The sequence below is a fragment of the Haliotis rufescens genome, unplaced genomic scaffold (assembly GCF_023055435.1).
Source record: "Haliotis rufescens isolate VD_foot unplaced genomic scaffold, xgHalRufe1.0.p SCAF_3, whole genome shotgun sequence".
Classification (NCBI taxonomy): domain Eukaryota; kingdom Metazoa; phylum Mollusca; class Gastropoda; order Lepetellida; family Haliotidae; genus Haliotis; species Haliotis rufescens.
In genome coordinates, this window is record NW_025964001.1 from 47,001,710 (window position 1) to 47,029,257 (window position 27,548).

Below are 27,548 nucleotides of genomic sequence, written 5' to 3' on the forward strand. Positions count from 1 at the left end.
ACAGGGCTTACGACCTCTCTAAGCCTCTTCGTAGACGCGTCCCTACAGGGATGGGGCGCACACCTGGAGGGACAGGTCGTCTCAGGGCTGTGGTCCGCCGATCAGCGCCTATGGCACATCAACAACCTCGAACTAGAAGCGCTTATCTTGGCCATCACTCACTGGAAGCAGGCTCTCAGACACGCCCGGCTCTCCATCTCGATGGACAACATCACTGTCGTATGGTGCCTCCGGAACCAAGGAACGACTCATTCGACTTCGCTCCTTCAACAGATGTTCTGATTGTTTCACCTGGTGGATCATCTGGAGATCCAGTTCCAGGTCAACCACATCCCGGGCTGCCAAACATCCTAGCGGATGCCCTATCTCGGCCAGGCAAAGTGGCTCCCACAGAGTGGAAACTTCCCAGATCCCGACCTACATATCTCCGGTACCGGATCCACTGGCTTGGGCAGTCGACACTTTCAGCGTCCCCTGGGAAGGACTTAAAGCGTACGTACGTTTTTCCACCACCTGTACTCCTTCCCAAAGTCGTCCAGAAGATCGACTTTGGTCGCGAGGGCTTGGTTCGTCAACCACAGAGAGCTGTCCGTCGTCAACCCACTGCCACTCCCAGATTGGCCAAATCTGCTGATCCACCCTCACAGCAGACAGCCACACCCAGGACCAGACAGGTTACGTCTTCATGTCTGGTCCATTTACAGAGAGCATTGAACACCAAGGGCTACTCGGCCAGAGCGGCGAAGGCCATCACGATGGCACATCGCCCAACCATCAGGAGCCTTTATGATGACAAGTGGCAATCCTTTGAGAGCTTTTGCAGGAGTAAGCACCAAGACCCCACATCTGCATCGCCTCAATTCCTGGCCGAGTTCATGCTCCATCTGCAACACAAGCGTAAGCTCAAAGGCAGTACCATCATGACCTACCTTGTTGCGCTCAACTCCGTCCTGACAGTTCCGAAGGATCGACGCATGACGAAAATCCCGGAACTACAGGCACTGCTCCGCTCATTCGACTGGAAGACCAAAAGGCAAAGGTTCCATCCTCCAGCCTGGGACTTGAACGTCATTCTCACCTCGCTGTGAGATGCGCCTTTCGAGCCACTCGAAACGTCGTCATTCTACAATCTGACGAAAAAGACGGTTAGGCCTTGGGCTAGGTATGACCCACGAGCACCCCTCCCACATCCAAACCCCACTAATTTTTTTTAAAGCCCAGAAACATACTAAACATGATTTTGAATGTTAACAACAAAAAAAGTTGGGACGAACTTGTTGTTACAGCCTTTCAAAGTATGGTACCCTATATCGCGTTTTCGGCCGGTTTTGCCGTATATCACTTGGGGGTATGATTACGTTTTGGGCTGTCATCTCACTAGTGATCCACTGATCTTCAAGTGTGATATACCACTGGAAGCCATATATATGTACCTCTCCAATGAGGTATCAATAATTGGTATTGAGTGAATATGGACCAACCCATGACAAATCGAACGTCATATATCCCGACAAAACCAAATTCTTCTCGCAGAAACCTTTAATCCGGTATATGTTCTAGGTACGTGTGCCTGATTCCACTATAATCTTCTAACACATGTTTCAGTACATCTCTTGAAGTACTTCTTTACATGTGATGTTACCAGGTGAAAATCTTTTGCACAATTTGCAACAAATTTACTACCGGTACTCTTATAATATCAGAGTAGGATACCCAATATTGCATTCTCGGCTTAGCTACATTGGAACAACGCTTGGATGTATGCTCAGGATTTGGCTTGTCATCTTGTGTGTTATTCACCGACCTCGATGTGTTATATACCATAGGAAACCATATATAAACACCATAATTTGATGTAGGCTGATTATTGATCTACTTGTGGACAATCATACAGAATACTTCTTGACAACTCTGATATCACTCACTTTTGTATGCATATAAGAGCTTCACAGTATAATGCTCGAGTCGATTTCAGAACTTTGAATGAAATGGACCTATGTGTTACATATTGAAGATGGCAACCATAAAGCTGTGCAAAAAAAACCTGATCATAATGTAAATGTTATTTATTTCAGCAAATATACAAATCAATTTCTTGGACGCAGGCTTGATATTTTGACAAATTTTGCCATTTCAAGTTGAGTTTCAGATTCTTTAGTACAGCTACTAGTTAAGGTGAATTTGCAGTGGGCATCGCCGAAGGTAAAAGACGAATTCACTTACAAACATAATTCATACATAACTTAGCTACTTAAGTTTCCAATTTACAGAAAATGTCCAAATGCGAATTGTCCAAATGCGAATTGTCCAGAGGGAAGGACCTATTTGCCTGTGAAGCAAAAACTGAAGTTTGTGAGGCCTTCCGTTTAGGTTGAGATGTCAAAGTTCCTGGTTGTATAAGATGTTGGTCTCAGTCACAACAGTTCAACCTCAAAAGACACATTATCATGGTGATGACATTTTTACAAGGTGGAACATTTCCATATATAATATTAACATGGGCATTCTGTAAGAGAATCTTAAGTATGTAATTGGAATATCATTCATTTCTGTGAATGCATGGTCCCTGTTCATTTCAAGCCATTCATATACGATTTGGACAATTCGCATTTGGACATTTTCTGTAAATTGGAAACTTAAGTAGCTAAGTTATGTATGAATTATGTTTGTAAGTGAATTCGTCTTTTACCTTCGGCGATGCCCACTGCAAATTCACCTTAACTAGTAGCTGTACTAAAGAATCTGAAACTCAACCTGAAATGGCAAAATTTGTCAAAATATCAAGCCTGCGTCCAAGAAATTGATTTGTATATTTGCTGAAATAAATAACATTTACATTATGATCAGTTTTTTTTGCACAGCTATATGGTTGCCATCTTGAATATGTTACACATAGGTCCATTTCATTCAAAGTTCTGAAATCGACTCGAGCATTATACTGTGAAGCTCTTATATGCATACAAAAGTGAGTGATATCAGAGTTGTCAAGAAGTATTCTGTATGATTGTCCACAAGTAGATCAATAATCAGCCTACATCAAATTATGGTGTTTATATATGGTTTCCTATGGTATATAACACATCGAGGTCGGTGAATAACACACAAGATGACAAGCCAAATCCTGAGCATACATCCAAGCGTTGTTCCGATGTAGCTAAGCCGAGAATGCAATATTGGGTATCCTACTCTGATATTATAAGAGTACCGGTAGTAAATTTGTTGCAAATTGTGCAAAAGATTTTCACCTGGTAACATCACATGTAAAGAAGTACTTCAAGAGATGTACTGAAACATGTGTTAGAAGATTATAGTGGAATCAGGCACACGTACCTAGAACATATACCGGAATAAAGGTTTCTGCAAGAAGAATTTGGTTTTGTTGGGATATATGACGTTCGATTTGTCATGGGTTGGTCCATATTCACTCAATACCAATTATTGATACCTCATTGGAGAGGTACTTATATATGGATTCCAGTGGTATATCACACTTGAAGATCAGTGGATCACTAGTGAGATGACAGCCCAAAACGTAATCATACCTCCAAGTGATATACGGCAAAACCGGCCGAAAACGCGATATAGGGTACCATACTTTGAAAGGCTGTAACAACAAGTTTGTCCCAACTTTTTTCTTGTTCACATTCAAAATCATGTTTAGTATGTTTCTGGGCTTTAAAAGAAATTAGTGGGGTTTGGATGTGGGAGGGGTGCTCATGGGTCATACATAGCCCACGGCCTAGGTATTCCTACTGGCGCTCGCTACAGCAGTGTGTGTCAGTAAGCTACACGCCTTAGACATCACACGGGTCCGTTTTGAGCAGGGAGCACATGGAGCCGTGCATCTGCCCTGTGCTGGGACTTCATTGCAAAGAATCAGCTCCCAGGCCAGCCCGATAGATCGTTCCTCATCCCCCCCAGTCATTGATTGTGGGCGCGGAAGATGAACTAGAGCTCCGTCTATGTCCGGTTAGAGTGCTTTGTTGCTACATCCGGCGATCCAAGGAACGCCGTTGACAACGACGACACCTCTTCGTACCGATATCTGCGACCTACTGAGCGGAAGTCAGCCGCAACGCGATTGCCCTCTGGCTAGAGCCATCATCCTTCAGGCCTACGAGGCCCCGGGATTGGACCCCCCATGCTCCAACAACCCGCATGAGATCCGGGCGGTCGCCTCCACCATGGCGCTCCACAGCAACTGCTCTCTAAGCGCCATCATGGAGGGATGTTTCTGGGGTTCCAACACGGTCTTCGCCAGTCACTACCTTCGAGACGTCGCATTGGAGGATGTGCAAGGCACGCACTGCTTTGGTCCGTTAGCAGTGGCCCAGCAGGTCACCACTACTACACGTTATTGACTACGCCGGCCTTTTGACCCACCCATCGCAGATCTACCTCCCAACGATGCCTTCCGATGTTGCGGACTACAGAGTAATGTGAGGATCCGTGACGTCACTTCCTTTGTTTGGGCTGGCCTCTCAGCTAGTTGGAGCAACTTCTTCAAGTAAAGACCCTCACACAGCTCTTTTCTCTGTCAAGAACAATCAGTAATATGCATTAAGGAGTAATGCAGGATAAGTATACAAATATAAAAAATATCTAGGATTTTACTAGAATTGTGATAATGCTCTATGAAAACTGACACATGCCCTTATTTGGATTCCGTGTGAGAATAGGTTTCCAGCATCCTATGTTGGGAGTAAAAGGCATCTTAACCTTTGGATTGGGAGGTCAGGTGTCTTGATTGTCATCATACCCTGACAGTGTGGAGCTCACCATATCAATCACTGGATTGGTTGGTCCAGATAAAACAGGCCACCATCTTAATAAATATTCTGTCTCTGACAAAACAAAACAGACTTGTCCCCCAGAATAGTAAATGGTCAGCCCATTATTATGTGTGTCCTATAGTTGGTTATCTGTGCCTACCACCTCTGTGCAGATGGATGACCTGGTATTGCTGGATATGTACACAGGCTGCATGGAGAGGTGCCTCAAATACCTGCCCCCGGACATGAGGTGTCAGTCTCTCTTTAGCCTCGTCACCACCTGCGTTAGCAAGCTACAGCATCTACAGGCCTTGCCCCAGGTATGTGTAGGACAATGCATCAAGTATATGCCTGTAGTTCTTGTATAAGCCTGTTTATGTGAAAGAAGGAATGAACAACTGAATGCACATTTTAATAAAGTAGCTCCTCATCCATTTGTTTGTGTGTGTTTGCAGGTATATCTGGAGAGTCAGATCCAGACTGTGTCATTACTGTGTCTGCTGGCTGCAGTGTCAGACATAGTTGATAGTTTCCAGCCCTCAGACACAATGGCAGACATCACAGAAACAATCCTGGAATTCACTGTGTCCATGACAATGATCCCATCATTTACTAAACAAGCATCAAAAACAAGCAATAGGTAAATTGAAAAACGTTATTACCCACACGGTAACAATGTACAATGACAACTGCATCACTGCATCAGATCCCTTGACTTTCCCAATATAAAGTGTAGGATTTCAATTGCAGTGAGTCGAGGATTTCCCAGAAGGACTGGGGCAGGGTCGTATCTAGATATATCTCCAGTCAGTGGCAGTGCATGTATTTCCTTCTGAAGAGGTCCCCCGGACGACTGTCAGCCACTCAACTCCTAGAGACTTGCTATGATGCATTTGATGTTGGCACGAGGGACTCGGACATCCAGGTTCTCCATTGTGTACAGTGTCTCCTGTCCGAGGTATGGGTAGACATGCTCAAAAATTTTAACAATATGACAACATTATTTTTCATAATATATGATTAGATTTCCTTGTAGTGTGAATTTGGCATATGACAAAAGGAGTGAGGTATCATGGCGTTTAGTGTCGCATTCATGCATTATTGCACTTTATATAGAGATGTGCATATGTGAATGTGTGTGAGTATGTTCATGCACATGCTTGTACTAGTCCAGACTAATGCCAGTTTTACAGTGCTAGCCCACTGAGATACCATGCCACAATTTAACATGGACAACATGGTTTAACACAGTATTCTGACACTGCGCTGACCAGTCCTTGTTTAGCGAGGCAGGGTAACAACACAGACCATCTTTAAAAGTCTTTTGGTATGGCACAGCCAAGATGTTTTGCCCAATCCACTAGACCACTATGACAAAAGAAAGTACAGCACAAATCAGATTGAATGGGAGCTTTAAAGTCAATAATAATAACTGGTCTCAAACCAGTGTCACAGTTGGCCCAGTTCTCTAAAGCATTGCAGTTCACTCTGCAAAGTTGCCAGGAAAGTGGGGTCAGGCCCAGATTCACTTCTGATTAGGATTATTGTTTTGTCAGCATCAGACCTGTGTATGTGGCTTTCACCAAGGTGGTTAACTTTAGACTCTCCTCCCACATTAAGCTGACATGCTGTGATATTACTTAATTTCTTTTATCTTATACTGCATTACTACCTTAATGCTCCTACTGCTGTTCTTTGACTAGGAAGACAGCTGTGAGAGGTCCAGGCTGCAGAAATTGTTGTACCGACTAGTTGTGTGGCTTCCTCCCTCCCACAGCTACCATGTGACTGGAGGTGGAGATGTCACGTATAACCACATCACTGCTAGTCATCTGACTGTACAGACGTTTGAGAATAAAGCTCCCCAATATGAAGAACCAGATAGCATCCTTTGCCTATCCTTTTGCTTATCCTTTGATAACCAATACATTCTCAGTTGTATATATTATAGTCTGGTGTACTAGGGTGGTCTTTTCACGTTTACCTTAGCGTAATTGTTGCTTGACTTTGGCATTCCCTCGCTTACTTCACACATGTGTTGTGCCATCAGCCATCTTGTTTTACCACATTGTCATGTTTGCATGTTGTGTGCTTTGATAATTCAATATGTCTGTCTCAGCTCTTGTTCATGTGCTATATACTTTTCTATTCTGGGCTATTTAAGTGTATAATCATACTCTTTATTTCGTAATTTGCTCTCGTGAAGTTTTTAATTACATGCCTGTTTCTTTTTGTTGGCATGTGTGTCTATTCTGCTTGCAACGTTTGTCTATTTCATTGAAATGATATGTCGCATTGCTCACAATGCCGGAGCAATAAATCAGCCAGGGCCCCCCAACCCCGGTGCAACGATTGAATGGTTTCCTGTTTCTGGTTGTCGCAGTTGTTTTGCTGTGATCTCCTCCCCAGTGAGAGATTACTTATTAGGGTCTTGAGAAAATGACACACCCAATGTGCCTGCAGGCATCCCAAGATGGCAGACCACGAGGACACTTCTCTGACTTCAGAGGTGGCCGAAGTTGACTCAGGTGTTATTATCCCCAACCATGCCGCAATCATCAGCGCCTCCGGGGTTTCAACCATTAATCAGTATACCTCTAGCGCCCCAAGCTTCTGCTTCAGTGCAGTAACTCCCCTTATGCATATGCATAGGCCTCAATTGCCAATAACTATGACTACCTCACATTTGTCCTTGGCTCCACTAGAAGATGCCACCACACCTCCTTGGTCTTATAAATGTGGCTCTTTCTCTCCTGGTCTTCCAGTCGTACTTCCAGATCCTCTCACTCCAAACATCGGTCTGGTAGTCATTCTCCACTTCATCGACAACATGATTATCCATCAGACTCTTCGACGAACTCAGTTGGCCTGTCCATTGCGAGTCGACCGCATTTGAGTTGGGAATGTACCAGGGACTGAACCAAGTGCCGGATTGGATGGCAGACTGGTTGGCCTCAGCCGCTCCCTCCCCAGGCCCAGATGTTGATAAAAGGAACAAAATGTGGTCTTCCCCTGCTCTAACTCCTCTTTCCACCTGACTGATCTCAGAACTTCAGTCACTATTGCAGTCGTTTTGTCTGGAGAATCAATGTGCTAAGTTTCATCCCCCAGCCTGGGATTTGAATGCGGTATTGAAGTTTTCCTCCGTCGATCCAAGACACAACGTTGATGTTGGAAACGACTCTACATTCTGGTCTCACCTACATCCTAGACAGAAGTTAGTTGTAACACTATCTCACTATTGCTGCACTCCATTATATTGCAGGCTTACGACCTTGCCGGTATGGACCCACCTAGTGCCAACAACCCCTATGAGATTCGAGCTGTTGCTTCCACCGCAGCAATTGTCAGATACTGTCTTCACAAGTCATCATCTCCGAGGCGTGGCTCTTGAAGTTGTGCAAGGTGTCCATAGTTTTGGTTCCCAGGTGGTGGTTCAGCAAGTCACCCACCCCCAGACGGTCATGTCTCATACAGCTCGGAACTGACCGTGCAACCTCTCTGGTAGAAATTACCCCAGACTAGAGGCTTTCAAGTTTCCACTTATTCCATCTGCTTGAATAGGAATTTGTAACTTTTCTACCTTTCTGTCACTGGATTTCACACCTCCAACTCTCTCTCGTGTAGCTCTATCAGACAGAAAGGTCTGTGGTTTCTGTTTTTTCCCACTCAGGATGCTATCTGGTTACCGGGATCGGTTGGAGGGTCTTAATTCCATTTGAAATGTTTGCCTCCCCTCCATTCCGTCTCATAAAAATGCAGGATAAGATAAAAAAATAAGTAAAGTCTAAATATTTTTTACGTTTGGATACTTATCCTTCATTACTACATCTGAAGTGCCCTCTCATTGCTTTGGTACCTCCACATGAAGTTTTTCAGATGTCCGTTACTAGCAGTGATGTGGTTGTGATGTCGCCACTTCCAGTCACATGGTAGCTGTGGGAGGAAGTAAGTGGTTGGTACAACAATTTCTGTAGCCAGGACCTCTCACAGCTCCGTCTCCTAGTCACAGAACAGCAGTAGAAGCATTAAGGTAGTAATGCAGGATAAGTATCCAATTGTAAACAATTTTTAGATTTTACTAATCTCATTATGATATAACGATGCCACTCTGTGTAAAGATCTGAAGACACGTCGAAGGGAACTTTCTAATCAGCCAATCATGTCAAATCTTCTAACTCCTTGGCACGAGTGAGCGAAGCAGTCATACAAGCATATCTTGAAAACAAAATAATCAAAATTGAATGCCGAAATATGTAGATATGTTATTATGTTGTGGATATTTTATGTATCCTGTCGATTCTGATCACCATGGCAACAACACCCAAAAGGTGTGGTATAGGAGGTTTATTTGAGTTCTGTATCTGTTGTGTAGATCTTAATTGAGGTGGTAAAGAATTGAAGCTGAATCATTTTAGAAAGATGACATCTGATTTGCTCAACAACCCTCGAGTCATTCAGTTAGATTAAGTGGTCAAAGTTAACTCAGAGTTTAACAAAGGCGACCTCCTATGAAAGTGTCCTCAGATCTTCATGCAGAGAGATATTGTTCGGAGTGAAAGAGCTAATTTTATTGAGATTGTGGTATTACTGAAATACTGTTCCCAGTTTACTTACTTGACTACACGATCCTCTGTTGACAGCTGGTGACCGTGGAACCAGACACAGTGTGCAAGATGCTGCATGTAGCATGGGTCAAGGCTAGTGAGGAGCTACACACTGCTTCCTACTGGCGGAAACTGTCCTGTGTTGTCAAACTGTTAACACAGAGTCCACTGCTGCTGGCAGGCCATGGCTCCCAGGTCAACGAGTGTCTGCTGAAGGTGGGGTCATTAAACTGTTAACACAGACTCCATTGTTGCCATCGAGTCCTGGCTCCCAGGTCAGTGAGTGTCTGCTGAAGGTGGGGTCAATTAAACTGTTAACACAGACTCCATTGTTGCCATCGAGTCCTGGCTCCCAGGTCAGTGATTGTCTGCTGAAGGTGGGGTCATTAAACTGTTAACCCGGACTCCATTGTTGCCATCGAGTCCTGGCTCCATGGTCAGTGAGTGTCTGCTGAAGGTGGGGTCATTAAACTGTTAACACAGACTCCATTGTTGCCATTGAGTCCTGGCTCCCAGGTGAACGAGTGTCTGCTGAAGGTGGGGTCATTAAACTGTTAACACGGACTCTATTGTTGCCATCGAGTCCTGGCTCCCAGTTCAGTGAGTGTCTGCTGAAGGTGGGGTCATTAAACTGTTAACACTGACTCCATTGTTGCCATCAACTCCTGGCTCCCAGGTCAGTGAGTGTCTGCTGAAGGTGGGGTCATTAAACTGTTAACACAGACTCCATTGTTGCCATCAACTCCTGGCTCCCAGGTCAGTGAGTGTCTGCTGAAGGTGGGGTCATTAAACTGTTAACACAGACTCCATTGTTGCCATCAACTCCTGGCTCCCAGGTCAGTGAGTGTCTGCTGAAGGTGGGGTCATTAAACTGTTAACACAGACTCCATTGTTGCCATCAACTCCTGGCTCCCAGGTCAGTGAGTGTCTGCTGAAGGTGGGGTCATTAAACTGTTAACACAGACTCCATTGTTGCCATCAACTCCTGGCTCCCAGGTCAACGAGTGTCTGCTGAAGGTGGGGTCATTAAACTGTTAACACAGACTCCATTGTTGCCATCAACTCCTGGCTCCCAGGTCAGTGAGTGTCTGCTGAAGGTGGGGTCATTAAACTGTTAACACAGACTCCATTGTTGCCATCAACTCCTGGCTCCCAGGTCAGTGAGTGTCTGCTGAAGGTGGGGTCATTAAACTGTTAACACAGACTCCATTGTTGCCATCAACTCCTGGCTCCCAGGTCAGTGAGTGTCTGCTGAAGGTGGGGTCATTAAACTGTTAACACAGACTCCATTGTTGCCATCAACTCCTGGCTCCCAGGTCAGTGAGTGTCTGCTGAAGGTGGGGTCATTAAACTGTTAACACAGACTCCATTGTTGCCATCAACTCCTGGCTCCCAGGTCAACGAGTGTCTGCAAGAGGTGAAAATTACTATTGTTACGTTTTTATTTCTGCCTCTGATTACACCAAGTTACAGTAGGGTATTCCTGTGTGTATGACTAACTACAGTTAGTAACGCTTGTAGCACATTTTCTGTCTTGTGCAAATGTCAACACTTACAGTTATGTTTTAACAATAACAATATTCACCTTTTGTAGCACATGGGTCTGCTTTTCAAGCTGGGAGAAGAAAAGATGGGTGTGGCCAACATGCTGATAGAACATCTTTACCCACATCTCGTCTCAGATGATCATGGCATACAGATTGCCAACAATTTCCGCTCCATCCTAGCAGATGCATGTATGTTTGGTGGCATGCACCACAGAACTGACAGGTGAGGTTGTAGTACATGTCTTAATGACAGGTGAGGCTGTAGTACATGTCTTAATGACAGGTGAGGCTGTAGTACATGTCTTAATGACAGGTGAGGCTGTAGTACATGTCTTAATGACAGGCGTGGCTGTAATAAATGTCTTAGTGACAGGTGAGGCTGTAGTACATGTCTTAGTGACAGGTGAGGCTGTAGTACATGTCTTAATGACAGGCGTGGCTGTAATAAATGTCTTAATGACAATTGTGAGGCTGTAGTACATGTCTTAATGACAGGTGAGGCTGAAATAAATGTCTTAATGACAGGTGAGGCTGAAATAAATGTCTTAATGACAGGCGAGGCTGTAATAAATGTCTTAATGACAGGTGAGGCTGTAGTACATGTCTTAATGAGAGGTGAGACTGTAGTACATGTCTTAATGACAGGTGAGGCTGTAATAAATGTAATAATGACAGGTGAGGCTGTAGTACATGTCTTAATGACAGGTGAGGCTGTAGTACATGTCTTAATGACAGGTGAGGCTGTAGTACATGTCTTAGTGACAGGTGAGGCTGTAGTACATGTCTTAATGACAGGTGAGGCTGTAGTACATGTCTTAGTGACAGGTGAGGCTGTAGTACATGTCTTAGTGACAGGTGAGGCTGTAGTACATGTCTTAGTGACAGGTGAGGCTGTAGTACATGTCTTAGTGACAGGTGAGGCTGTAGTACATGTCTTAGTGACAATTGTGAGGCTGTAGTACATGTCTTAATGACAGGTGAGGCTGAAATAAATGTCTTAATGACAGGTGAGGCTGTAGTACATGTCTTAATGACAGGCGAGGCTGTAATAAATGTCTTAATGACAGGTGAGGCTGTAGTACATGTCTTAATGAGAGGTGAGACTGTAGTACATGTCTTAATGACAGGTGAGGCTGTAATAAATGTAATAATGACAGGTGAGGCTGTAGTACATGTCTTAATGACAGGTGAGGCTGTAGTACATGTCTTAGTGACAGGTGAGGCTGTAGTACATGTCTTAATGACAGGTGAGGCTGCAGTACATGTCTTAGTGACAGGTGAGGCTGTAGTACATGTCTTAGTGACAGGTGAGGCTGTAGTACATGTCTTAGTGACAGGTGAGGCTGTAGTACATGTCTTAATGACAGGTGAGGCTGTAGTACATGTCTTAGTGACAATTGTGAGGCTGTAGTACATGTCTTAATGACAGGTGAGGCTGAAATAAATGTCTTAATGACAGGTGAGGCTGTAGTACATGTCTTAATGACAGGTGAGGCTGTAGTACATGTCTTAATGACAGGTGAGGCTGAAATAAATGTCTTAATGACAGGTGAGGCTGTAGTACATGTCTTAGTGACAATTTTGAGGCTGTAGTACATGTCTTAGTGACAGGTGAGGCTGTAGTACATATCTTAGTGACAGGTGAGGCTGTAGTACATGTCTTAGTGACAATTGTGAGGCTGTAGTACATGTCTTAGTGACAGGTGAGGCTGTAGTACATGTCTTAGTGACAATTGTGAGGCTTTAGTACATGTCTTAATGACAGGTGAGGCTGTAGTACATGTCTTAGTGACAGGTGAGGCTGTAGTACATGTCTTAATGACAGGTGAGGCTGTAGTACATGTCTTAGTGACAGGTGAGGCTGTAGTACATGTCTTAGTGACAGGTAAGGCTGTAGTACATGTCTTAGTGACAGGTAACTTTGTATGATTCCTGACCAAGACATTGTCACTTTTTTTACCTTTTTTCAGACTAATTTTGGATGTGACATACTACATTGAGAACCAGGGCAAGATGTTGTCAGTGAATGATGTTATGCCAAGGTATGTTGTTCAGTCATGTGTAGTGAAGACTCCTGTCTGCACCCTGCAGATATTACCCATGCCCAGCATAACGTGTCAAATTAACTGCAGACTCAGAATGTAACATGAACTGACTGGCTGTTATTTTCTGTATTTCCAAGCTCGTGCATCATGAATCCATGCTCTACCTACTGGTCTACTGACTCAATCTCTCTTTTGTTCAGATTCTCAAAGGGTGATGGCATTGTTCGTGTATTTGCCATCAATTTTCTGTCACACCTAGACCCAAATGAAGCATCTCATGCAGACTTTGCCCAGGCATTGACCCTTGACCTCTGTGCCCGGCATGATGCACTCATGGAGTTGGCTGAGTACCGTCAATTCAACAACTCACTCTGTCACAGACAGAAGAACAGGATCTTTCAGGCAATTTGTGTACTGGAACCATTCATAAAAGAGGTCAGTTCTTTTTTCAAAATATGCCAAGAATATGGTAAGAAAATGTATACTCATACTTCAGGATGAAATTAAACATCCCTGTTAGGGGAAGCTGCTTGATGTGTTGAATCAGAACTCTCCCCAGGCTTATGACATATGGTAGTCTTCATACTTGATGTTCCTCTTATATATCCTTGGGGAGTGATTTTTGACATGTGATTGAATGCAACTATGCACAGTCATCAACATTCTTATTTAAGAAGGGGATTTGATGAACGTAAGAATACATGATCTCTAAGGTGGGGGTCTTGATTGTATGAAATTTTGGGTGACCCCCGTATAAGGTCAAGATCACTAGAGGATTGTTTTACATTGAAGGTAAGGTGTGTCACTGTGGGTGTGGCATTTTGAAAGTTTGTGTACATGATAACTTGAGTATTTATGAATGAAAATTGATGAAACATTGTAAACATCATCTCTAAGGTGGGGGGGCATGATTGTGTCAACAACAAAAAAAGTTTCAGATTAATTCATGAAAAATAGAAGGTTTTTGCAATCAGCTTTAATAAACTCGTAAAAGGTGACTATGCTTGTCATAAAAGGCGACTAACGGGATCAGGTGGTCAGGCTCGCTGACTTGGTTGATGGATGTCATCGATCCCAATTGCGTGGATGGATGCTCATAATATCAATCACTGAATTGTCTGGTCCAGACTCGATTATTTATACAGACCGCCGTCATATAGCTGGAATATTGCTGAGTGCGGCGTTAAACAACAAACCAACCATCTTAGCACAAAAATATCGGATATGACAAATATAAATGACCACTCACAATAGTCCAGGCCCTTAGGGGGATATCGTGCAGATGTGTCTACAAGCACCAGTCCCTACTTGGATTTTGTCCAAACTTCATTTCCAAAAGTCATAGGATTATAGGTTTTTGACCTCAAGGATTCCAAATCTGAGCCTTGTTTTGACATAGAAGTGCGTTTTGGACAATTAAGTGTTTGAAAACATATTTTAATCAAATCAACTTTATTTTTATGGTCATTTTACATCACAGAACAGTTCATAACTGAGAAAAACATAAAATATATAAAAAAAACATTACAAACTTAAAGATCTCTAGTGTAGGTTAAACATCACTGTGGCAAGGTTTAATCTAATTGATCGAGGCATCCACACATCCACCTTCATATTTGCATAACCCCATGCAGCAGACTCCAGCTCTACTGTATTTACAGTTTCCGGTGCAATACATTTCGCAACAGCAAAGCAAAAGGAAGGAACATGACTTACTGGTATCCTCGAGAGTTGTCCAAAATGGTAACCAGTTACCACCGTCTTCCTTTGCCACCCCCATTCACTAAAGTTAGGGATTTCCTGGCGAACTGAGGCTGCTTGATTCCAGTAAAAGCTTGCCTGAAGCAGTGCCCTTTTATGTGTTCAAACAAGGCTGCCTGAGTGGGTGGTGTATTCTCAGTTGCAAAACGACGATGTCTGGCTTCGTTGACTTCAACCAAACCACATCCCTTACTTAACATGATAACTACAATCGTTCCAGCTTCTGCATGTGAAGAGACTCAAGGCTGAACAGTTCTGGTTGATTGGTTAGTCACCAGTGTTTCAGTGAGTCCTGGTGTGTTTTGTCAAGATGCCTAATCAGTCTTCTTGCCAAACCCAAGGAGCTGTGATGTCGAATGGAAAAGCTACCATGTCAGAGACCACGAAGGTCCAAGATAGGAACAGATATCATAAATTGGTATATCGCGAATTTTATTCCTGCTACCGAAACACAACCACAGCTCTGAGGGACCAAGTGTAGAGAAGAAGCGTATGGCAAGGACCGCCACGTCACTATCAACAATACGAACATAAGCTGTCTGGTGGCCCTGTGCTACAGCATGTGCCAGATGAAGGAATATCTTGACAAGCTCCTCACTGAGGAAAGCGAATAACTCCTTTTTGTTATCCTCGTTTTTGAGAAATCCACTGTTCCAGTCATGCTTTGGGATTCGTGTGTGGCCATCCCCAATCATAGTCCATGGGTTGTTTCCTGGGTAGCTATCCCATATGGCATATATATACATGCAACTGTTGCGGTTATCTGAGACTCCAGGAATGACACAATGTGTTGTGTAACATACTCAGCAAAGCTATTTGCTGATGTGGGCCGCACCATATGAACAAAACTTGCCATATCCAACACAACAACTGTGGCTAACTTTCCTGGATGTGCTCGACCAATTGGCGATTTGATGCATTCCAGAATATCAGACTTGTTGCCGAATCCAAGTGAACCACGATCTAACTTGGTGGTTCCCATTGATTTTCAAAACGAAAAAACTCTTCCATATCCACATCTGGTTGTAATTGTAGTGAAAGGTAGAGTGTTGTCATTAGAGTCATATTTTTCTATCAGATCAGGACAATTGGCGAATGTCAAGATTATATTACGCCGGATAGTTTTTGACACTGGCACTGTCACCTTGTAGAGTGTCTGTGAAATGTATTGTGCATGAAGGTCCCCTCCAACTTTATGAACCCTAGAGAGAGATGTGACGACTTCCTGTTTCATAATGATGTATGTGTGCATGTAGACTCTTATTGGACTGTTCATGTGACTGATCCTTGCTCTTTTAACCATGTTGAATGTGGCTGCCTGGTATTGTGACAGGGACCTTCTTGTTCTTCCATTAGTGTTTGGTACATCTGTCTAAGCGCAGATAGCTTATATACAGAGGCTGAATCCTCAACAAGGGATACTTTGCTATTTGTGCTGTAGCAATTGGATGAAACTCAGGCAATATCACACAATTTACAATTATTTCATCACCACCACCATGTCAGTCTTTACCACCACGACTACTATTCTCGCCAAATCAGCCAAAAACAACTACAGAGACGGAAAAATATGAATAAATTCATTTGACAAGTTGTAGGCCACCTACGTGTGATAAATGCAAAATTAGTCATGACCACCTATATGTATATCAGCATTTCTTGAAGAAGAAAGAAATACATCCAAGGTAGTATATGTAACCTTTGTGTGTTCAGTAATATAAACCATCTACCACCAGCAGTGCATTATACTCATTTGCAGACCAGAAAATAACATTATTGTGTCACATCCAAATTAAACCTGTACCTGCAAGTTTTTGCCCATAATTATGCCCCTTGGAATACTCTGACAACTAAATTGGACAAAGGGTATTTTGTTTGTCAAAATAAAGCTCAGATTTGGAATCCTTGAGGTCAAAAACCTACAAAAAGCGCCTTCATTCATGACAGTATGACTTTTGGTTACTAAGTTAGGATAAAATAAAAAAGGGACTGGACCCGTGAAGATTCCGGGGTAGAATAGGTCTTCAGCAACCCATTCTTGCCGTAAAAGGCGACTATGCTTGTCGTAAAAGGCGACTAATGGGATCGGTTGGTCAGGCTCGCTGACTTGGTTGAAACATGTCATCGATCCCAATTGCGTGGATCGATGTTCATGATGTCAATCACTGGATAGTCTGGTCCAGACTCGATTATTTTACAGACCGCCGTCATATAGCTGGAATAATGCTGAGTGCGGCGTTAAACAACAAACAAACAAACAAACAAAAAGGGACTGGCGGTCATCTTGGATTTTGCCAAATGGCGGCTCCAATGATCACCGGCTTTGGCGCCCTCCAAAAATAAATTAAGTATATTCTGGTCTACAGATGTGCCAAATTTGATGCTTGTAGACACATCTGCACGATACCCACTAACGGCTCCCTAAGGGCCTGGACTACAAGGTATGGACAGAGTTACCTCCCTTATACCATAGGGACCTAATCACAGAACATTTATGAAACACTGTTTAAAATAAAAATAACAAGTCATTTCGCTAGCAATTTTGATTAAGTCTCAATACCTATCATATGTCATGATTGTGTCAAATGTCACGGCTGGTTTAAATGAACAACACTAGAATAATGCTAAATAAACCTAAGGGATAATGCTAACATACAACTAATGTTTAGTAACAAATATTATTCATGAAAATAGTGGCAGTGCAAATTGTAAGCAGACGCATGCGATTGGAGGTGGGTATGGGGCTACAGCATGATATGATTATAGCACCAGCAACCCAAGAGAAAAAAACACTGAACACACAACCTACAACACCGAATGTTTGCAGAACTACCGTAGTTCCTTGAGTATAGTGCGCACTTTTTTTCCAAAAAGCACAGCTGTGTAGAAGAGGGTGCGCATTATACACGAATTAATGAGTTTTGAGGTTTTTCCCCCCATGGAAAGACATTACTGTGAGCATGTAACACCGGAAATACCATGTCAACAAATCCATACTGAAGTTCGCAAATTATTCATGTAATTACACTGTCTGGCTATAAAAAGTGTTCTTTGTATATCTGGACTTATGTTTGTAACTTATTTCATTAAGTTTATTCAAAATTTCTTTTAATATTGTTTTAATTAATTTCGGCACAAGATCGCACAACTTACCGTTATTAACAGCAACCACGGTTAGATTACGGCTATTGACGCCTTGAAACGAACTTTAGTTGACAGAGAATGGATACATATATCATAAATGCCATACTTTGATTCGTTAAAAGTCATATTTGTTTTTGTTGGACGATTCTATGTCAACACGTAATTCTAGCGATCACGCGATCACGTGCACGGTGACTGGTCAGACTGGTTCCATGTAAAAAATAATAGCCGGCAATAGCGATCAGCTGCTTCGCTTAGGGTTATTATTATTGTAAATATGTTTAGTAAAAGCTGCATTTAAATGAACAAGATATTGGAATATATTATTCCTGATAACAAAATAGTTTCAGATACAACTTTTGCCGATCCTTTCATTAAAATACTGCAAAGTTATATCATTGGGTGTGTCTTGACCGAATCACCGGTAGATTCCAAGAAAACGTGTCTACAGCTGATTGCTGTGTCTGGCTTAGTTTACGAGAAAATACACAAGGTAATCTTAATCCCTGGATATAAAACAATGCCTAGCTGAACAAAATATACAATTTAAACGGTAAATCAACATGTCTGGCGATTTTTTTATCTCAAATTTCGAATTTGTACTGACGAAGTTTCTCATCATCCGTTCGTTTGCCGGACTTCGCTGAAGGGGTACGGTGTAATTTTTTTCTGCGCATAATATTCAAATATTCAAATAATAAACAAATAAACCACACGTAATCCAACACAACATACCTAACAGTTTATTTAGTTACATAGTTTAGTTTTACTAACTACTAATAGGTTGCCTCAGCACATCATTCATTCACACACACAGACAGATACTGGCTGTTACTGATGCAAAAAACTAATACTAAATCTAAATATAATAAGAGTTGAGGTGAGATAGGCTGTAATGTCACGTTCAAGATTATTGCACTTATTTAGCGACACTAGAAGAACACTAAGAGATTAAGTGTGATAATAAATATGGGAACTAACTAAGGAATACTAAGAAAGTACTAAGTTGGACCGCTCCAGTTGAAACTAAACACATGTTAAATGTATTAGACATCACACAAGCAGTAGATACAAGTAATCGGAGTAACATCACACATGTGGAGGGGATGAAAACACATTATTGTTGATTTCAAGATGTCAATTACTTGAGCCTGCAGCACAATCTTCATAGAGTTTGTACACAGTACATGTTATTAGCTGAAAAGACAGCAATAGTCATCTTATATCTTATTAACATATATCACATATCTTATTAAATAGTCAAATGTCACACATATCTACCAACGCACAGGCACATCACATGTTGGCACAATCCGGGGAGTGATCGTGGGTGTCCACGTAATGGCACTTGGTGGCGGTAGCAACGTCTATCTTGTTCCTCACTGTAGGCTCCACTGTAACTGTGCTTGTGTTGGCCGATAGTAGAGTAGGCAATATACCCACCCAAAAAATCGCCAACAGCTGTGGGGTTGAGGCTGATGACGTTTATTATGAATTGTATTGACAAATGAACATAAGTCAGCCGGGAACAATGAAATAACAACATAAGCAAATGTGAAATAGAATCTAATAAATATGTACATTCTGTTACAGGTACACATTGAATTTATAAAATATAGATATCACTTTCCTTGATAAATATAAGTTCTTTACATCATCTAGTACTGCACGTATTTGTACAATACATTGATCTACACAGATACAAAATATATTAATATAAGATTATGATAATAAAGTGATAATGAACATGCTGTATGTAACTTTAGAAAGTATTACAAATCATGGAATATAGACTATTTATACAATATCTAAGATGACATTACATACAAGATAGGTGAAACCTGTACTGGTAATACCGGTAACCATGTGTACACAGCGAACGTTGCCACTGACAGCCACTGACAAATCTGCATAAGAAAGAAATAGATATGCAGAATACTTTATATATGTATAAGTGATATCCTATGGTAAAATAATGTATACAAATATATAGTACAACAGCCACTCATATCAGACATACAACACTCATACACCTACACTTACCAAGATATATCAACCAATCATATCAAGCATACAGTAGAACACGCATATAACGAACATGGATAGAGCGAACAAACGGATACAACAAACTGTTTAAAAATCCCCACTTTATCTCCAACATGATATCATATAAAATTTACATATATAACGAACTCTCTACAGCGAACTGATATCTGATCACCGACAAGCCCATCTATCACTAATTAGTGACGTGTATAGCGAACTGAGAAATCTCACTCAGTGTCAAGTGTCACTGACATCTGGCTGTACGCAATCAGCAGTGAATCAACACAATCGCGGCGAATCAACACAATCAGTGGAGGCGGATCAACCTTGTTATACTTAAATAAATGTTATGAAATGTTATCAATTGAATGCTATGAAGTGATCACTGCTAATACAAGTCAATGCTGCAATTACATGTTTTGGGGTTTTGATTTATCCAAGATGGTGGACTTTTCCGAGCAAAAACGTAAATGATGAAGAACGGATATAACGAACTGATTTCTCTAAAGTATATAACATGAATAATAATAACTGTGGCAGTTTGTCTGGAAATGCCTGGTGTGTGAGGCTCCCACATTACCTGTGTGGTTGTGTTGCAGGGAGACAGTCTCCAGGCACTGTGGCAGTTTGTCTGGAAATGCCTGGTGTGTGAGGCTCCCACATTACCTGTGTGGTTGTGTTGCAGGGAGACAGTCTCCAGGCACTGTGGCAGTTTGTCTGGAAATGCCTGGTGAATGAGGCTCATGCATCAGTTCGACACATGCAGGAATGGGTTTTGATGCGGTTGGTGCTCAGGTTTCCCGACATGGTTGGACGAATGTGGGAGCACTTCAATCAGGTAACGGGACCCTGAAGACTTACTGCTTGATGCGATACAGTTTCAAATAGAAAGTCTTTGGAAAAGTGAGGTAAATTGTAATAGCTGATGTGTTGTGAGTAGATATTGAAGTAACGTAATATCAAGCAGTAAAGTGCTTCCTTTTGATATTTATTCAGCTCTCCATTTCCGTTTTGTTTCACATACCTGGTATTTCACTGTCTTGAATTGTATGTCACAAATGTTCATATTTTCAACATTCCTCTCAGCTAGACGTTTGTGTACCGTTATGTCCTCCCATCTATTGTGTCTCGAAATTTACTCACAGAATACTTAGCTGATTTTAGAAGCTGGCTGTCATGGCAGTTGTATTGAAAATGTCATTTGACCCATTACTCAGCCGTTTCTGCATGTATCAATGTTATTCTTGTTCACCGTTTTATTATGCTCCATTCCCCGAAACTTGACCCACAGAGCCTTATTATCCTACTTTGTGACGTTAACATGACCCATGGCTAAATGATCACTATTTACCTGGATAACATAAGGACTTGCAACAACATAGCTCAGTTGGATTGAGCTAAGTATTTAATTCATCCTGCACTACATATTGCAATCTCTTTCTTTTCAGCCAAAAAAAAGACTTACCAAGTTTATCCAGTTCAAGAACTGTTTCTGACTACAGTTGAAACAACTCTCCCAAATCCAACTTCAGGATGTCACATGATCAAACCTTAGTGATGTCACTCTCTTCTGTATGTCTTGAGTAAGGACATGATTGGAATTGTTCACTGTCATTATCCACAAGCATCCTTGTTTATGTGATATACTATGTTCCAATGACGCATGTACCTGTTTACTGGGTTGGTTCCTCCAACTTTTCCCATATTTTTTGTGTTTTTAATGAATATTTGTATATAATTCCTGCAAATGCATTTACTCTATTACATCAAAGCCTCAAATCTTGTATTTTGACTGCCATTTCACTATAAAATCTTTAAGATTTTCAATGACGCCTAGTTCACAGGTGCTATGCTCAAACTTGTTGTTAGGTAGACCATCTCTCTGTGTTCAGTGCTTCTGTGCATGCACAAGGCGGGAAAACATCACTTCTTTCCTGTGTGTGCTTGAGACAACATTGAACATTTTTCTAGCACACATTTTGGGGTAGTGTTATCACACTGTAGTTTTGTTGTAACAGATTATAGCTAAGTAGTGCCTATCTGGTTGTTTTGTGTTGTGGACACTCCCTCTTCATCAGCGTCCACCTTCTGCTCAGGGTTCAGCAAGTTCCAGATTGCTGGGGACACCCGTCTTATTTGTTGCCAGTGCAGAGAAGACCTGTGCGTGTTGAAGAAGAGATGCTTTCTGTGCATCTCCCTGTCCGATGTTTTGCTCTCCCAATTATCCGAAGCATGGAAACAGTCGTTGAAGAAAACAGAAGTTAATGAGACTGAGAAAGAAGAGTCGGCTAATTTGTTGTCATTGTCGAGGAAGAGTGTTTCCAAGGGCTTGTCGTCTACTTCTTGAAGACAAAAGAAAGAAATGAAAGTAAAAAGAATGCCTCAGCAAACCCTGACGATCTCCTTCAGCATGCTTGAGCAGCTTGTGAGGTCAGACAAGCCATGACAGCTCTGAGGGATATAAAGTGCCCGTCTACACTCACATATCTTTTGGTGGTGCTGAAGGAAACTCTGGTGTCGCATGATGAGGTTGAGAAACTTCTGACCATCGGCACTGTGGAAGATGATGGGATGCTGGGTAAAAGATGGGATATCAAACCATTGATCCCTCAGAAGACTTGCACATTGCTGGGACGATGACTTCTGCAGGGAAAGCAGCTCAAGCAATTAGACGCCACCTGGAGAGTAGTGGTGCACCAGGTTGCTAACCTGAGGCGCAGACGTCAAGTGCCTCCCAGACACACTTTTCCAGCGTTCTTTCCCCTCCATGAGATGATGGGTTAATGCATAGGGGAAATGACTTTATGCTAGGTCCAAACTCCTACATTATTGTCCAGTAAGCTCACAAGTAGCCTATGTTCTCCTGGTGAGAGTATCATAATAGAATGGAGAACAGACAGATGGGTCCACCCTGCTGACAAGTAATACCTTCTCCAATCAGTTATTCAAGAAACCAGAGTGATGGCACTAGGGCTTTGTCATGTGTCATCCGATTGTTGCCTTTGGGAGAGCTGTTTCATCTGTTGTCAGGAACTGTTCTTGAACCGTAGAGACTTGGCAAAGCTTGTTTCAGCTGAGATTGCAATATGTAATGCAGGATAAGTATTAAATATAAAATATATTAGATATAAATGATTTTGAAAACCTATATTTCAACTTTTTTGTTCCAATTATAATTCACTTATATTTTAGGGAAAATATATTAATTCATTATAAAGAAAAGTCTTGAATTACAGATGTATAATAATGTTGATGTGTTTGTAGTTCAACGACAAGAGGAACCTCAGTCTATGTTCTTTAATGCACGTTCTGTCTCGGTGTGGACCTCACCTTCCCAAAGACTTGCAGGTAGGTTTCACTACTTGTTTTTTGAAGAAAAATAAACATGCCATCAATTATTTTCTGGTAATAAATATTGATTGGAAAATGTGCATTTAATATAACCACCATGCCCTGTGTGGCAGAACGATTTCTATGGCCAGGCCCTGCCGCTCCTGTTGCCGTGGTGTATGGCCCATCACTTCAACACCCGCGTCCATGCCCAGGCCAGTCTCACCACGCTCTGGAACCAGTGTCACAAGCTCAACCTAAACAACCTCATAAGCCACCATTCCATCATCAACAGCATCGTCACTTTCCAGGAAAACAACAAGTGAGGGTTCCGTTATATAAGAATCACTGTCTGACTATCAACAACCAACCAGTGTCTGTCCCCTCCCTGGTCACCAGTGTCTGACTGTATACAGACAACCAGTTTCTGTCCCCTCCCTGGTCACCAGTGTCTGGCTTTAAACAGACAACCAGTGTCTGTCCCCTCCCTGGTCACCAGTGTCTGACTGTATACAGACAACCAGTGTCTGTCCCCTCCCTGGTCACCAGTGTCTGGCTGTATACAGACAACCAGTGACCGTCCCCTCCCTTGTCACCAGTGTCTGGCTTTAAACAGACAACCAGTGTCTGTCCCCTCCCTGGTCACCAGTGTCTGACTGTATACAGACAACCAGTGTCTGTCCCCTCCCTTGTCACCAGTGTCTGGCTTTAAACAGACAACCAGTGACTGTCCATTGCCTTGTCACCAGTGTCTGACTGTATACAGACAATCAGTGACTGTCCCCTCCCTGGTCACCAGTGTCTGACTGTATACAGACAACCAGTGTCTGTCCATTCCCTGGTCACTAGTGTCTGACTGTATACAGACAACCAGTGTCTGTCCCCTCCCTGGTCACCAGTGTCTGTCCCCACCCTGGTCACCAGTGTCTGGCTTTAAACAGACAACCAGTGTCTGTCCCCTCCCTGGTCACCAGTGTCTGACTGTATACAGACAACCAGTGTCTGTCCCTCCCTGGTCACCAGTGTCTGGCTGTATACAGACAACCAGTGTCTGTCCCCTCCCTTGTCACCAGTGTCTGACTGTATACAGACAACCAGTGCCTGTCCCCTCCCTGGTCACCAGTGTCTGGCTGTATACAGACAACCAGTGACCGTCCCCTCCCTGGTCACCAGTGTCTGACTGTATACAGACAACCAGTGTCTGTCCCTCCCTGGTCATCAGTGTCTGTCCCCTCCCTGGTCACCAGTGTCTGACTGTATACAGACAACCAGTTACTGTCCCTCCCTGGTCATCAGTGTCTGTCCCCTCCCTGGTCACCAGTGTCTGGCTGTATACAGACAACCAGTGTCTGTCCCCTCCCTTGTCACCAGTGTCTGACTGTATACAGACAACCAGTGTCTGTCCCCTCCCTGGTCACCAGTGTCTGGCTGTATACAGACAACCAGTGACCGTCCCCTCCCTGGTCACCAGTGTCTGACTGTATACAGACAACCAGTGTCTGTCCCTCCCTGGTCATCAGTGTCTGTCCCCTCCCTGGTCACCAGTGTCTGACTGTATACAGACAACCAGTGTCTGTCCCTCCCTGGTCATCAGTGTCTGTCCCCTCCCTGGTCACCAGTGTCTGGCTGTATACAGACAACCAGTGACTGTCCCTCCCTGGTCACCAGTGTCTGACTGTATACAGACAACCAGTGTCTGTCCCCTCCCTTGTCACCAGTGTCTGGCTTTAAACAGACAACCAGTGACTGTCCATTGCCTTGTCACCAGTGTCTGACTGTATACAGACAACCAGTGACTGTCCCCTCCCTGGTCACCAGTGTCTGGCTGTATACAGACAACCAGTGTCTGTCCCCTCCCTGGTCACCAGTGTCTGACTGTATACAGACAACCAGTGACCGTCCCCTCCCTGGTCACCAGTGTCTGGCTGTATACAGACAACCAGTGTCTGTCTTCTCCCTGGTCTCCAGTGTCTGACTGTATACAGACAACCAGTGCCTGTCCCCTCCCTGGTCACCAGTGTCTGACTGTATACAGACAACCAGTGCCTGTCCCCTCCCTGGTCACCAGTGTCTGGCTGTATACAGACAACCAGTGCCTGTCCCCTCCCTGGTCACTAGTGTCTGACTGTATACAGACAACCAGTGCCTGTCCCCTCCCTGGTCACCAGTGTCTGACTGTATACAGACAACCAGTGCCTGTCCCCTCCCTGGTCACCAGTGTCTGACTGTATACAGACAACCAGTGTCTGTCCCCTCCCTGGTCACCAGTGTCTGACTGTATACAGACAACCAGTGTCTGTCCCCTCCCTTGTCACCAGTGTCTGGCTTTAAACAGACAACCAGTGTCTGTCCCCTCCCTGGTCACCAGTGTCTGACTGTATACAGACAACCAGTGTCTGTCCCCTCCCTTGTCACCAGTGTCTGGCTTTAAACAGACAACCAGTGTCTGTCCCCTCCCTGGTCACCAGTGTCTGACTGTATACAGACAACCAGTGTCTGTCCCTCCCTGGTCACTAGTGTCTGGCTGTATACAGACAACCAGTGTCTGTCCCCTCCCTGGTCACCAGTGTCTGACTGTATACAGACAACCAGTGTCTGTCCCCTCCCTGGTCACCAGTGTCTGGCTGTATACAGACAACCAGTGTCTGTCCCCTCCCTTGTCACCAGTGTCTGGCTTTAAACAGACAACCAGTGACTGTCCATTGCCTTGTCACCAGTGTCTGACTGTATACAGACAATCAGTGACTGTCCCCTCCCTTGTCACCAGTGTCTGACTGTATACAGACAACCAGTGTCTGTCCATTCCCTGGTCACTAGTGTCTGACTGTATACAGACAACCAGTGTCTGTCCCCTCCCTGGTCACCAGTGTCTGGCTGTATACAGACAACCAGTGACCGTCCCCTCCCTGGTCACCAGTGTCTGACTGTATACAGACAACCAGTGTCTGTCCCTCCCTGGTCATCAGTGTCTGTCCCCTCCCTGGTCACCAGTGTCTGACTGTATACAGACAACCAGTGACTGTCCCTCCCTGGTCACCAGTGTCTGACTGTATACAGACAACCAGTGTCTGTCCCCTCCCTTGTCACCAGTGTCTGGCTTTAAACAGACAACCAGTGACTGTCCATTGCCTTGTTACCAGTGTCTGACTGTATACAGACAACCAGTGACTGTCCCCTCCCTGGTCACCAGTGTCTGGCTGTATACAGACAACCAGTGTCTGTCTTCTCCCTGGTCTCCAGTGTCTGACTGTATACAGACAACCAGTGCCTGTCCCCTCCCTGGTCACCAGTGTCTGACTGTATACAGACAACCAGTGCCTGTCCCCTCCCTGGTCACCAGTGTCTGGCTGTATACAGACAACCAGTGCCTGTCCCCTCCCTGGTCACTAGTGTCTGACTGTATACAGACAACCAGTGCCTGTCCCCTCCCTGGTCACCAGTGTCTGACTGTATACAGACAACCAGTGACCGTCCCCTCCCTGGTCACCAGTGTCTGGCTGTATACAGACAACCAGTGTCTGTCTTCTCCCTGGTCTCCAGTGTCTGACTGTATACAGACAACCAGTGCCTGTCCCCTCCCTGGTCACCAGTGTCTGACTGTATACAGACAACCAGTGCCTGTCCCCTCCCTGGTCACCAGTGTCTGGCTGTATACAGACAACCAGTGCCTGTCCCCTCCCTGGTCACTAGTGTCTGACTGTATACAGACAACCAGTGCCTGTCCCCTCCCTGGTCACCAGTGTCTGACTGTATACAGACAACCAGTGTCTGTCCCCTCCCTGGTCACCAGTGTCTGACTGTATACAGACAACCAGTGTCTGTCCCCTCCCTTGTCACCAGTGTCTGGCTTTAAACAGACAACCAGTGTCTGTCCCCTCCCTGGTCACCAGTGTCTGACTGTATACAGACAACCAGTGTCTGTCCCCTCCCTTGTCACCAGTGTCTGGCTTTAAACAGACAACCAGTGTCTGTCCCCTCCCTGGTCACCAATGTCTGACTGTATACAGACAACCAGTGTCTGTCCCTCCCAGGTCACTAGTGTCTGGCTGTATACAGACAACCAGTGTCTGTCCCCTCCCTGGTCACCAGTGTCTGACTGTATACAGACAACCAGTGTCTGTCCCCTCCCTGGTCACCAGTGTCTGGCTGTATACAGACAACCAGTGTCTGTCCCCTCCCTTGTCACCAGTGTCTGGCTTTAAACAGACAACCAGTGACTGTCCATTGCCTTGTCACCAGTGTCTGACTGTATACAGACAACCAGTGACTGTCCCCCTCCCTGGTCACCAGTGTCTG

General features: G+C 43.8%; 1 protein-coding gene across 5 annotated transcripts in view; it reads left to right on the forward strand.

Moving 5' to 3' along the window:
- Positions 1-27,548, forward strand: part of LOC124118859 (probable methyltransferase TARBP1) — a 65,090-nt gene that overhangs the window by 32,075 nt on the left and 5,467 nt on the right. For all 5 annotated transcript variants that reach the window (XM_048403033.1, XM_046481139.2, XM_046481140.2 and 2 more), the window contains 10 exons: positions 4,946-5,092; positions 5,228-5,412; positions 5,523-5,730; positions 9,416-9,595; positions 10,974-11,149; positions 12,897-12,968; positions 13,172-13,406; positions 20,608-20,760; positions 23,187-23,270; positions 23,387-23,574. In XM_048403033.1, coding sequence (XP_048258990.1) covers positions 4,946-5,092; positions 5,228-5,412; positions 5,523-5,730; positions 9,416-9,595; positions 10,974-11,149; positions 12,897-12,968; positions 13,172-13,406; positions 20,608-20,760; positions 23,187-23,270; positions 23,387-23,574 — 1,628 coding nt within the window. The remainder of the gene's footprint in view (positions 1-4,945; positions 5,093-5,227; positions 5,413-5,522; positions 5,731-9,415; positions 9,596-10,973; positions 11,150-12,896; positions 12,969-13,171; positions 13,407-20,607; positions 20,761-23,186; positions 23,271-23,386; positions 23,575-27,548) is intronic.